The following is a 12,719-nucleotide window of genomic DNA, read 5'->3' on the forward strand; positions in this document are numbered from 1 at the left end:
GTTGACGGGGATGGGAACTTAGTTGGGGACTCGGCAGAGGGTGAGCAAGACCTTTCGGGACTTTTATAGCAGGTTGTACAGGTCGGATCCCCTGCGGGGCCGGAGGGGATGAGGTACGTTTCGGATGGGCTGACTTTCCCGAAGGTGGATGGGGAACTGGTAGAAGGGCTGGGGGTCCCAATGGGGCTGGAGGAGATAGCGGAGGGCTTGAAGGCCATGCAGTCGGGTAAGGCCCTGGGACCGGATGGGTACCCAGTCGAGTTCTATAAAAAGTTCTCCGGAATATTGGGACCGGTGCTGATGAAGGTCTTTAACGAGGCCAAGGAAAGAGGGGTTCTGCCCCAGACGCTGTCACAGGCCATGATCTCGCTATTTCTGGAAAGGGACAAGGACCCGGAGCTGTGTGGTTCTTATAGGCCGATTTCCTTGCTGAACGTAGATGCCAAACTTCTGGCCAAAACTCTGTCCTCTAGGATTGAGGACTGTGTACCGGACGTCATAGGGGAGGACCAGACAGGGTTCGTTAAGGGCAGGCAGCTGGTGGCCAATGTAAGAAGGCTGCTAAACGTCATCATGATGCCCCCGGAAGTTAGGGAAGTTGAAGTGGTGGTTGCGATGGACGCGGAACAAGCCTTTGACCGGATTCGAGTGGGATTACTTATGGGACGCGGTTCGGGTTTGGAAGGGGCTTTGTTGACTGGGTTAGGTTGCTGTCCCAGGCTCCGCTTGCTAGTGTACGGACAAACAGGACGACTTCGGACTATTCCAGGCTACACCGGGGGACGAGACAGGGATGCCTCCTCTCCCCACTGCTTTTTGCGCTGGCGATAGAGCCGCTGGCAATTGCTCTGAGGGCCTCAAGGGGCTGGTATGGAGAGGGGTGGGGGGGGGGGGGGAGCACAGAGTCTCGCTGTATGCGGATGACTTACTGTTGTATGTCTCAGACCCAATGGAAGGGATGGAGGAAATTATGCGAATCTTAGGGGAATTTGGCCGTTTTTCGGGGTATAAGCTTAATATGGGGAAGAGCGAGTTGTTTGTGGTTCAGGCAAGAGGTCAGGAGAGGCGACTGGGGGAAACTGTCGTTCAGGGTGGTAGGGGACAGGTTCAGGTACCTGGGTATCCAAGTGGCGAGAGATTGGGACAGGCTACATAAATTGAACTTGGCACGGTTGGTGGACCAGATGAAGGAGGATTTTCGGAGATGGGATGCACTCCCGTTGACTCTGGCGGGTAGGGTGCAGTCGGTAAAAATGACTGTCCTCCCGAGGTTCCTATTCGTCTTCCAATGCCTCCCCATCTTCATTCCACGGTCCTTTTTTTAAGCGGATCAATAAGATTATCGTGGGATTTGTGTGGGGGGGCAAGCCCCCACAGGTGAAGAGGGCAATGCTCGATGGAGGGCTGGCGCTGCCGAATTTCAGCAATTATTACTGGGCGGGTAATAAAGCCATGGTGAGGAGGTGGCTGGTGGGGGGGGGGGGGGGGGGGGGGGGGAGCCGGCGTGGGTGTGCATGGAGGTGGTTTCTTGTAAGGGCACAAGTTTAGGGGCGCTGGTAACGGCGCCCCTGCCGTTCCGCCGGCGCAGCACTCCACCAGTCCATTGGTGGTGGCGGCCCTGAGAGTCTGGGGGCAGTGGAGGAGACATGTGGGAGCAGAGGGGGCATTGGTGTGGACCCCAATCTGCGATAACCATCGGTTTGCCCCGGGGAGGATGGATGGGGGGTTCAGAATTTGGCGGAGAGCAGGGATGGAGAGGATGGGGGACTTGTTCTTGGAAGAAAGCTTCCCGAGTATGAGGGCGCTGGAGGAGAAGTCTGCATTGGCGGGGGAAACAAATTCCGATATTTACAGGTACGGGACTTTCTGCGGAAGCAGGTACCAACCTTCCCACTCCTGCCGCTAAGAGGGAATCAGGATAGGGTGGTCTCTAGAGGATGGATAGGAGAGGGGAGCGTCACGGACATATATAAAGAGCTTATGGGTTCGGGGGAGACGCAAACCGAGGAGCTGAAGCGAAAGTGGGAGGAGGAGCTGGGGGGAGAGATAGAGGAGGGCCTCTGGGCGGACGCGTTAGGAAGGGTCAATGCTACCGCAACATGTGCCAGGCTCAGCCTGATCCAATTTAAGGCTGTTCACTGAGCTCACATGACAGTCGCCCGGATGAGCAGATTCTTTGGGGTGGAGGACAGGTGTGCGAAGTGTGCAGGAGGACCGGCGAACCATGTTCACATGTTCTGGGCATGTCCAACGCTGAGGGGATTTTGGCAGGGGTTTGCTGACGCCATGTCCACATTAAATGAGGGTGGCAGTGAGTCCGGAGGTGGTGATTTTTGGGGTATCGCAGGACCCGGGAATCCAGGAGGAGAAAGAGGCGGACGTTCTGGCCTTTGCTTCCCTGGCATGGAGGGACTCAAAGCCCCCGAAATCGGAGACCTGGCTTTCAGACATGGCAGCCTTCCTCTGCCTGGAGAAAATTAAGTTCGCCATGAGAGGGTCTCTGCTGGGGTTCGCCCGGAGGTGGCAAACATTTGTCGACTTCCTTGCAGAGAACTAATCGTCAGCAGAAAGGGGGGGGGGTGGGGGGTTAGGTTAGCGTAGGTTAGGGGGGCAAGTAATGGCAAGACCTGTGGGAGAGGGAGGTATATTGTTATGTATATTGTTGAGTTTGTTGCTGTTAAAATGCCAAAGAAATACCTCAATAAAACGTTAATTTTTTTAAAATGGTGAATATGGGTGATTCCCGATTCCTTTTTGTTATTTGTTTATGTTAACATGCGGGCAGTTGTTTGGGGGTTGGTGGGAGGATGGGATTGTTGTTGTTGATATGGGGATTGACATTATATCCATAACTGCTTATTGCTTATTGTTGGTGGGTGCAAATTTGGGAGAAAATGTGAAAATGGAGGAGAATAAAAATATTTTTTTTAAAAAGGTAGTTGGTAACAAATTATGTTGGTTATTGCATCTGACCTCTGGCTGGCGTTCTATTATTTGTTGCATTATCCAACTAACCGTTCTTCGTGCGTGAGCCTAGAAAGTGAGTGGTAGAATCACCATTCTGCCGATCGAGTTCTGCACCAGCCCTCCGAAGGAGCACCCTACCTAGGCTCAAACCCCACACTCCCTGTAACCCCACCTAGGGCGAGGCTAGCATGGCCGCTAAATCGAAAAGATATGTTTATACATATCTTTTATTTAGTTTAGTATTTCCATTACTAGGCTAGTATTTTTCAGAATGTCATTTCAAATCCCACAATGCCAGTTTGATTATTTGAATTTGGCGTTAAGAAAAAGGGACGATGAAGCAACTGGATTGTCATAGGAGTCAAACCAGTTTACTAATGTCCTTCAGGGAAATAATCTGTCATTCCTAATCACTCTGGCCTGAGTGACATCAGTCCCACGCCAACATAGTTGGCTCAAGTGCCCTCTGGACTGACCCAGCAGGCTCCTCAGGGCAATTAGGGATGGGCAATCAATAATGATCTCTCTAGCGATGCCCATGACCAGAAAATGAAAATACAAGGCAAGTTTCAGTCGGGGTTACAGGACAATAATGAGTAGGAACTGTGTGATAATTCCAATGCTACTACAGGTGCCTCAGTTGAGATCCACTCATTCAGCACAATGTGAGGAATCAAGTCCACAGTCGTTTGTAATGTGTGACTAAGAAGTTGCACACTTCCCTTGCCACATTACCTTGGTCCTGATGATCTCGTTTCTTGAGGTTAAGTGCCCGGTTAGTGATGTCAATTTCCTCCTTGATGTTGTTGATCCTCTCAGTCAGCTCCTTCTGGCTATTCCTCTTTTCACTGAGAATGCATTTATTCTCAATCAAGATGCGGTTAATTTCCTGTCCTTTCTCATTTTTAAACATATCAAACATCAAAGCTTTTGGTGGCGGAGTGCTGCATAACAAAAGTGGAAAACAGGAATTAGAAATAAAAATAAAATAATTAGCCCTGATTGGCGGGGTTGGAGGAAAGAAGGGTGACCACCAGGCAGTCCTAGAGGAACAGGCCGGTAGTGCAGGAGTCCCCTGGGGTCCCACTCTTAAATTGCTTTTCCATTTTGGAAGCTGATGAGGGTGCTGGTTCCTAAAGGGAGTGCAGTCACAGCCAAGCTTCTGGCTCCACAAGCAGCCTCACTGTACGGGAGGGGAGGAAGAAACATAGGTAGAATGAAGGATACGGTTTTGCATCAAGAATTCAGATAGCTAGACAGCAGATTAAAAAGCAGTACCTCAAAAGTTGTACCTCTGGACTACTCCCGGTTCGACATGCTAGCGAGTACAGCACTAGGAGAATAGAGCAGATGAATGCGTGTTTCAAGAGCTGGTGCAGTAAGAAGGGTTTTAAATTCCTGGATCATAGGGACCATTTCTGGGGAAGGTGAGACATGGACAAGCGGGATGGTCTACACCTGAACCAGAATGGGACCGACATCCTTGTGGCTGGGCTTGCTAGTGCCTTTGGGAGGAGTTTAAACTAATTCGGCAGGGGGAGGGTACGGCAATTAATAAACTGATCAAATGAATAACAGGATTAGATAGACAGGGCAGGAGGTGGTGTGCCGTAAATGTAGTATGTGGGAGAACATTACGATCCATATCTGTGGTAAGCTTGAGGAACTTTGGCGCAGAGGTTTTGAATTGGTACCCAAGGCACAGAATATGCGGGAAGGGGGGAGTAGTTGCCTTGACACTTAGTTCCACGAGACAGTCACAGTTTGACCAATGGTCAAGGACCAGAGGTTGTGACTAGAAATCAGGTAGGTGTGGGAATTCAGGATGAGGCACAATGCACTTTACTAGTTGTAGCCTGCCAACCTGAGAGTCCTTCAAGGATCAGTGTTGGGGCCTCAACTATTTACAAACTATATTAATGATTTGGATGATGAGACAGAGAGAAATATATAAAAAGTTTGCTGATGATTCAAAGGTAGGTGGAAATGCATATTGTAAGTTGGGCACAAAGATCTGCAAAGAGATATAGATTAAGTGAGAGGACAAGTTATGACAAAGTGTGAGGTTATTCACTTTGGTTGTAAGAATTAAAAAGCAGATTTTTTCTAAATGTGGCAAACCTAAAATTCAGAGGAATTTGAGTGTACTCATATAAGGAACACAAAGTTAAAATGCAGGAAGAACCAATTAGACCACAATCAGTAAGAATAAACAACACCTCCTCCACAATAGTCCTCAAAACCGGGGCCCAACAAGGCTGCGAACCTAGCCCCCTACTCTACTACCTGTACACACACGACTGTGTGACAGAATTTGGTTCCAACTCCATCTACAGGTTTGCTGACGACACGACCATAGTGGGCCGGATCTCGAATAACGACGAATTAGAATACAGGAGGGAGATAGGGAACCTAGTGGAGTGGTGCAACGACAACAATCTAACCCTCAATGCCAGCAAATCTAAAGAGCTAGCCATTGACTTCAAGAAGCAAAGTACTGTACACACCCCTGTCAGCATCAACAGGGCCAAGGTGGAGATGGTTAACAGCTTCAAATTCCTAGGGGTGCACATCACCAAAAATCTTTCCTGGTCCACCAAGAAAGCACAACAGCGCCTATATTTCCTCAGGACACTAAGGAAATTCGGCATGTCCACATGAACTCATACCAACTTTTACAGATGCACCATAGAAAGCATCCTATCTGGCTGCATCACAGCCTGGTATGGCAACTGCTCGGCCCAGTGAACACAGCCCAGTCCATCGCACGAACCTGCCTCCTATCCATTGACTCCATCTACACCTCCAGCTACCTGGGGAAAGCAGGCAGTATAATCAAAGACCCCTCCCCCCTGGCTTACTCACTCTTCCAACTTCTTCCATCGGGCAGGAGATACGAAAGTCTGAGAACACGCACGAACGGATTCAAAAATAGCTTCTTCCCCGCTGTTACCAGACTCCTATACGACCCTCTTATGGACTGACCTGAATAATACTACAATCCTGTATGCGTCACCCGATGTCGGTGTCTATGTATTTACATTGTGTACCTTGTGTTGACCTATTATGTATTTTCCTTTAAAAAAAATTATTTTCATGTACTTAATGGTCTGTTTGAGCTACTCGCAGAAAAATACTTTTCACTGTACCTCGGTACACACGACAATAAATAAATCCAATCCAAGGAAGGCATGCTGACCTCTATTGCAAAGGGACTGGGGTACAAGAATAAGGAAGTCTTGAAACAATTGTAAAGGACCTTGATGAGACCACATGGTTTTTAAAAATGTATTCTTTCACAAGGTGTGGGCATCATTGACTAGGCCAGCACTTACTGCCCATCACTTACTGCTGCTGAGAATGTGGTGGTGAGCCGCCTTCTTGAACCATGCAGTTCACATTATGTAGGAGCACCCAAGGGCTGGTTGAAAGGGAGTTCTAGGGTTTTGACACATTGAAGGAATGGCAATATAGTTCCAAGTCAAGATGGGGTGTGACTTTGAGGGGAACATGCAGGTGGTGGTACTTCCATGCATCGGATTCCCTTATCCATCTCGGTGATACAGGTTGAGGATTTGGAAAGTGCTGTTGAAGGAGCCTTGGTGAGTCTTCTGTGTATTTGGTGAGTACTGGGAATACTACGTACAGTTTTGGTCTCCATTTCTGAGGAAAGATGTAAAAAGAAAAATAGTGCATGCAGATGCTGGAAATCTGAAATAAAAACAGAATATGCTACATAAACTCAGCAGACCTGGCAGCCAAGTGGAGAGAAACAGGGTTAACGTTTCAGACATAAATGATCCTTCTACAGAACTGAAGAAAAGGTAGAAATGTACAGAATTATATAGTTGGAAAGGGGACGGAGGAGGTGGGGTGGAATAGAAGACCAGGAATAGGTCGGGACAAAGGAGAGTCCAAGGTCCCAGTTGAGGCCGTACTCATGTGTGCAGAACTTGGCTATAAGTTTCTGCTTGGCGATTTTGCGTTGTCACGCGTCCTGAAGGCCACCTTGCAGAACGCTTACCTGGAGATCAGAGGCTGAATGCCCTTTACTGCTGAAGTGTTCCCCGACTGGAAAGGAACATTCCTGCCTGGTGATTGTTGCGCGATGTCCGTTCATCCGTTGTCGCAGCGTCTGCGTGGTCTCGCCAATGTACCACGCTTCGAGACATCATTTCCTGCAGCGCATGAGGTAGACAACGTTGGCCGAGTCGCATGAGTATGTACCGCGTACCTGGTGGGTGGTGTTCTCACGTGTAATGATGGTACCCATGTCGATGATCTGGCACGTCTTGCAGAGATTGCCATGGCAGGGTTATGTGGTGTCATGGTCGCTATTCTGAAGGCTGGGTAGTTTGCTGCAAACAATGGTTTGTTTGAGGTTGAGTTCTTGTTTTGTTTAGGTTTGTTAGAAGTAGATTTGAGTTGTTTGTGTTTGGCTTGCCTCTATTTGTGTATTTGGGTGTGGTATTATTCCAGGGCAATGGCAGAGGGGGAGGGGGTCATCAAAAGACATCTCCACTTCCAGTGAGGCAATCTGATCACTGTGGGGCACTCCGTATCTTGAATCGTGGCTCCATGGGCTGTCACAATTTTATTGATCTTCTCCGGAACCACTCGGATGGGGGCCAAGGCCTCTTCCATTGATTTCTGGAGGTCCCTTGGCACAATATTCCAGTGCTTATCAAATTCATTCACTGAGGCACTAGAAAGCACCTCGGCTGTTAATGGAGTGCTGGAGCCGAGAGACTGCCTCTGCCATTTTATCTGCTGACGAACTCAGAGGCCTCCAACTCCATTGACAAACTTCTGCTGTCCACCTTCTTTCCCCTGAGTTTTCTGGGAATTTCAATTACTCAGGATCCATATTCCATTAACTGTGTGGGTTTTCAAAAGAAAATACCCTGTCATACTGAGAGAAAGCAGCAAAAAGTGCAGTACTCTACCAGGAGACTCCTTGTGCATGCCTTCCCTCGACATTACATCACCGGGAGTCCGACGAACCATTGGAGATTAAAATGTACTTTATAATCTGTGTTAATCCTAAAACCTGTGTGTAATTGTGAAGATAAGGGCAGGAGTATTGTATCAAAATCCAATTTCTTAAAATTTAATAAATGTCTTTTCTTATCAAAACTATTTAGTGGCCCTCTGACTGTTCCTCCACGTTTTATACAAATTAAATAAAAGTTTGTGGCCGGGATTTAAGTGTTGACGCCGGAGTAAATACCGGAGAGGTGTACGCCGGCGCCAACGGGTCTCCTGGTCCAGTTATTCTCTGGATTTCAGGGGGCTAGAACGGCGCCGGTGTGCTGTGCGCGTGGTTGCCGTCTCCGCGCCGGCGCGGAGCAACGTGGCGGCGACCGAACAGCGGACCTGTGCGGAAGGAGGTAAGCCCTCCAGATTGCTGCCGCCCGCTGATCGGAAGCCTCCGATCGTGGGACTGGACCCCGTGGGCCCCCCCCCCCCCCCCGGAGTCAAATCCCCCTGCACCCCCACCAGGATGTCCACATCGGCCGCGGATCCAGGCTCTCGCCGGGTGGTATCAATTTTGAACCACGCCCGCAGGACTCGGTGGAACTTGGCAGGAGTTCGGCTTGTTGCTCGCGGAGAATCGCCGCAGGGGCCATTTCAGCGGCCCCTGACCGGTGCCGCGGCGACCCCGCGGGCGCGATTGTGGCCGATTCTCCGATTGCCGGAGAATCGTCAGGCCGGTGTCGGAGCGTCATGCTGTGATTCCCCCAGCCAATTCTCCGATCTGGTGCGGGCTCGGAGAATCCCGGCCCTGGTCTTTTGAGCCAGGTTGCCATTCTGGGATCGTCCCAACCAGTTATAACATCAACTGGGATTGTAACATATTGCACTCACTCACTCAGTACAGTCACTACATCAGCATGCTAGACTGTGACAACACACACTTGGCAGCAATACCAAGCTACTCAGGCCCCTCATGGTGAGGCCATGATTACTGAAAACCTGATGTGATTCACTACAACCAGCGGAAGTTCAGGCTCCGCTACTTTGCTCCCCACTGAACACTGGGGAGACTTGGGCTATTCTGCTCCCTCAACCCCTCCTATCCCAAATCCCGTGGAAACCTGGGCTCTGCTGCTCTTTCCTCACCACCCCAAACTCCAGAAAAACTAGGGTTCCACTGCTCCCCCTCCGAACCCAGGGAATACCCAGAGGGCTATGTCTTCTGGTTTCTGGTAATCGGAGACCAGATGTACGACTGAAGATGTACACTGGGATCCAGCAGAAGTCCTGTTGAATGGACCTGTGTGGGAATTGCATGGGAAGGTTAAACTTCTGTTGGGCAATTCTCCTGCGTTCCAAATACTGTATGAGAATCGGGAACTTCAAATAGTACTGTGATACTTACCTATATAGTTAACAAGGATATGTTAGAAAGATTAAAACCTAGTCTAATATCTTGGTAATTCTAAAAATGATTTCAATCACCCCTTGACTCCCAAACTATCCCTCCTACCTGATCCAATTATCCCCCTGACCCAACTATCGTCCAACCAACCCGGTTACCACCTAACCATCTGACTATACTCCCAACCACCCTGCCAATCTGACTCCACTCTCTGACTTGTCTACTCATTCATCCACCTGCCCACATACTGACCCATCTACTGACTCACCCTAGCATATTGATCCATTCAGTCACTCAACCACTCATTTACTCACTCGTCCATTCACTAACATTCAAGACTGGGCATTTAAACATACAATACGGCAGTCAGTGCTACAAAACAGACGTACATGTCTTGTTTCTGCATGACTTTACTCCACTCTGTCGGAGTTCCCTGATGGGTGTTGCGCTGAACATTTCAGTGAAAGCCAGGATCAGAAGATTCCGGAAGAAATGCGCAGCAGTGGGAGAGAATTTTCAAGCACAGTGGCAATCCGGCTATTATTGTGCCTGCTCAGAAGATCCGGGCTGGAGATTTGAGCTCCCCGATCCCAACTGTCACCACACCACCCACCAACCTCCCACCACTGCTTGCGGAACATTGCTGCTCTGTCAAGCTAACCACTATTGGGGTGGCACAGTGGTTAACATTGTTGCCTCACAGCACCAGGGACCCAGGTTCAATTCCAAGCTCGGGTGACTGTGTGGAGTTTGCACATTCTTCCTGTGTCTGCGTGGGTTTCCTCCGGATTTTCCAGTTTCCTCTCAGTCCAAAGATGTGCAGGTTAGGTGGATTGGTTATGCTAAATTTCCCCTAGTTGGGGTTACGGGGAAAGGGTGGGGGATTGGGCTTCGGTAGGGTGCTCTTTCAGAGGGTCTCGATGTGCCGAATGACCTCCTTCCGCACAGTAGGGATTCTATGATTCCATTCCCCATGCCAAACCAATTAAATTATGCAGTGTCAAATATCACTTCAAGAGGAGAGTTATCCTGTCAACTCTATTGATCTCAGAACCCTGGACTTCTATTTCTCACACTAAAGTCTGTCCGGAAACCCCTCTGCTTACCTGGGCTTGACCTCTTCCAATTTGACAATTGATTCTGATTGTGCAGAATCAGCACTCTGTACATCGTGTTCTCTCGGTGCTGTATCTTTCTCAGCAGCTGGAGGGCGGGTAGGATGATCTTTCGTCAATGAAAACAATTCGACATCTTTTCCACTAATGGAAGTTCGTTCCTTCTTGGTATTGCTGGCGTAAAAACACAACGTAAGCATCAACATAATCAGAAACAGGCAGACATTTACTAAAGTCTTTCAATCATCAGCAAAATTGAGAAAGGTGAGGTCAACAGTGCCGTCAAGCAGCTGTTCCCAATAACTGACTCAGCAATGCTCAGTTGCATTCTCCCAGGACAACAGCTTATTACCTCATTACAGCCTTGGCCTAAAGAAAACAGCTGAATTCCAGAGGTGAAGAGAGTGACTGCCCTTGAAATGAAGGCCGAATTTGACTGGAAATGACATCCAGAAGCCCTGATAAAGTTTAAATCAATGAGAACAATGGTGGGTGGATGGGCGAAGGGGTTGGAAACAACCGCCTGGGGTCATACCGAGCACAAAGGATGGTGGTACTATTGGAGGCAAATCATCTCAGCCTCAGGACAGTATCGCAGGAGTTCCTCAGGCAGTGTCTGAGGTCTAACTATTTCATCAATGAACCCTTCTTCAATCATAAGGACAAAGTGTGGAGTTTTGCTGATGACTGCAAAGTGTTCAGCACCATTCATAACTCCTCAGATAATCAAGCAATCCATACCTGAATGAAATTAGACCCAACCAATATCCAGCAATGTGTACCACCTGATCTGCAAGATGCAGCAACTTCTAAGACCTCTTCGGGAGCACCTCCTTCTCCTGCTAAACATTACAATATGTGTACCTATGCCATTGATTGCAGTTGCTAAAGAGGCTAGCTCACTATTCCTTTCTCAAGGGCAATTAAGGATGGGCAATAAATGTTGGCTTTGCTGGAGATGCGCACATCTCAGGAATAAAAAAGAAATTAGATTTACTCTAGAAGGTTCAGATTTAAAGATAAATTACCTAGAATTTCACCTATTAGCAGATCTGAAATTTGAAAGTAATTCTACACAGTAAAGTTTTGATGCTGACAGATACGGACCCAGATACCTCCTATTGCATCATTGATGCTTATTGGCCTTTAAGATTATTTCTGTTTATTATGTTCTCAGACCAGACCCTAACAGTGGCTAGGATACTGGACTGAAGCCCCCAAATTTTATTTTAATTTTGTAAGACTATGAGGAAAGGATACTTTGTTCCAGGAGTGATTGCACGAGGAAATAGGGATATGGTATATTAAAACAAACTTTATTACTAACAAAAAAATCTTTAACAACACAGCTGAAAATAGCTTACAATTACCCCTTAAACAATACTACGCAATACAGTGAATACAGTACCCTTAACTGCTATCTTTACTTCCACTTAAACAACATGAAAATAAGCCATCTCACCTCTCAATCCACCATAAATACCATTGGTAGAGAGTAACATTTGTTTTACAGAGTTATTCTTTGAGAAAGATATCTCTTGATACAGCTTTACGGAACAGATCTGACTCTGGTCCAAACACCTGCAGAAACTCTGGGTGGATGTCTTCAAAAGCTGTTTTCAACTGGCTTGTTTCAGCTCCCCCTTGTCCTCAGGCAAGTCTGCACTGCTTTAAATACAGTTAATCTCTTTTAACTAACTTATAGCGAGAACAGAGCTGTTTCATTGTGCACACCTTCAGCCAGATCAGAACTCAACTGAAAATACTTTCTCAAAATGCCTTATGCCTTAGCTCCACCCAGCAATGATGTCCTTTCACCTGGTTGAACACTAATTAACTAAGTATCCTCTTACTCATAACAAAATTGTATTAGCCCAAGCTTTAACGATGGTTAATTGTACCTCAGGCTCCTAAAAGCTTTGTTATCTTTCAAACCAAGATTTGTTTACAAGCATGACTACAGCAGTCAAACACACTCTAACCAAGGCTTTTAACCCTTACTTCATCAAATACTTATAATATATCTGCAATTTCTACATTCATCACAGTGTCTCAGAGAGAGATACAACCATTTGTTGTCTGCCTCACCGTTGACACTAATTGAAAGTTGTGAAGTTGCAGTATTTGTGTTGTAGATAGGAAATGAAATTTTCAAAGATAGTTAAGTCGTGTCACTACAGGTATAAGTATCATTGTTAACTATTGCCAATCAACTTCTCCGGCATTGACAAGTAACTATTACCAGTGTGGAAGCT

General features: G+C 47.6%; 1 protein-coding gene across 1 annotated transcript in view; it reads right to left on the reverse strand.

The window, feature by feature from the left end:
- Positions 1 to 12,719, reverse strand: part of kif9 (kinesin family member 9) — a 215,714-nt gene that overhangs the window by 29,024 nt on the left and 173,971 nt on the right. Inside the window, exons 16-17 of the mRNA XM_072468147.1 lie at positions 10,456 to 10,638; positions 3,703 to 3,911 (exon numbers count right to left, since the gene is read on the reverse strand). Coding sequence (XP_072324248.1) covers positions 3,703 to 3,911; positions 10,456 to 10,638 — 392 coding nt within the window. The remainder of the gene's footprint in view (positions 1 to 3,702; positions 3,912 to 10,455; positions 10,639 to 12,719) is intronic.

This window comes from Scyliorhinus torazame, chromosome 11 (genome assembly GCF_047496885.1).
Source record: "Scyliorhinus torazame isolate Kashiwa2021f chromosome 11, sScyTor2.1, whole genome shotgun sequence".
NCBI lineage: Eukaryota > Metazoa > Chordata > Chondrichthyes > Carcharhiniformes > Scyliorhinidae > Scyliorhinus > Scyliorhinus torazame.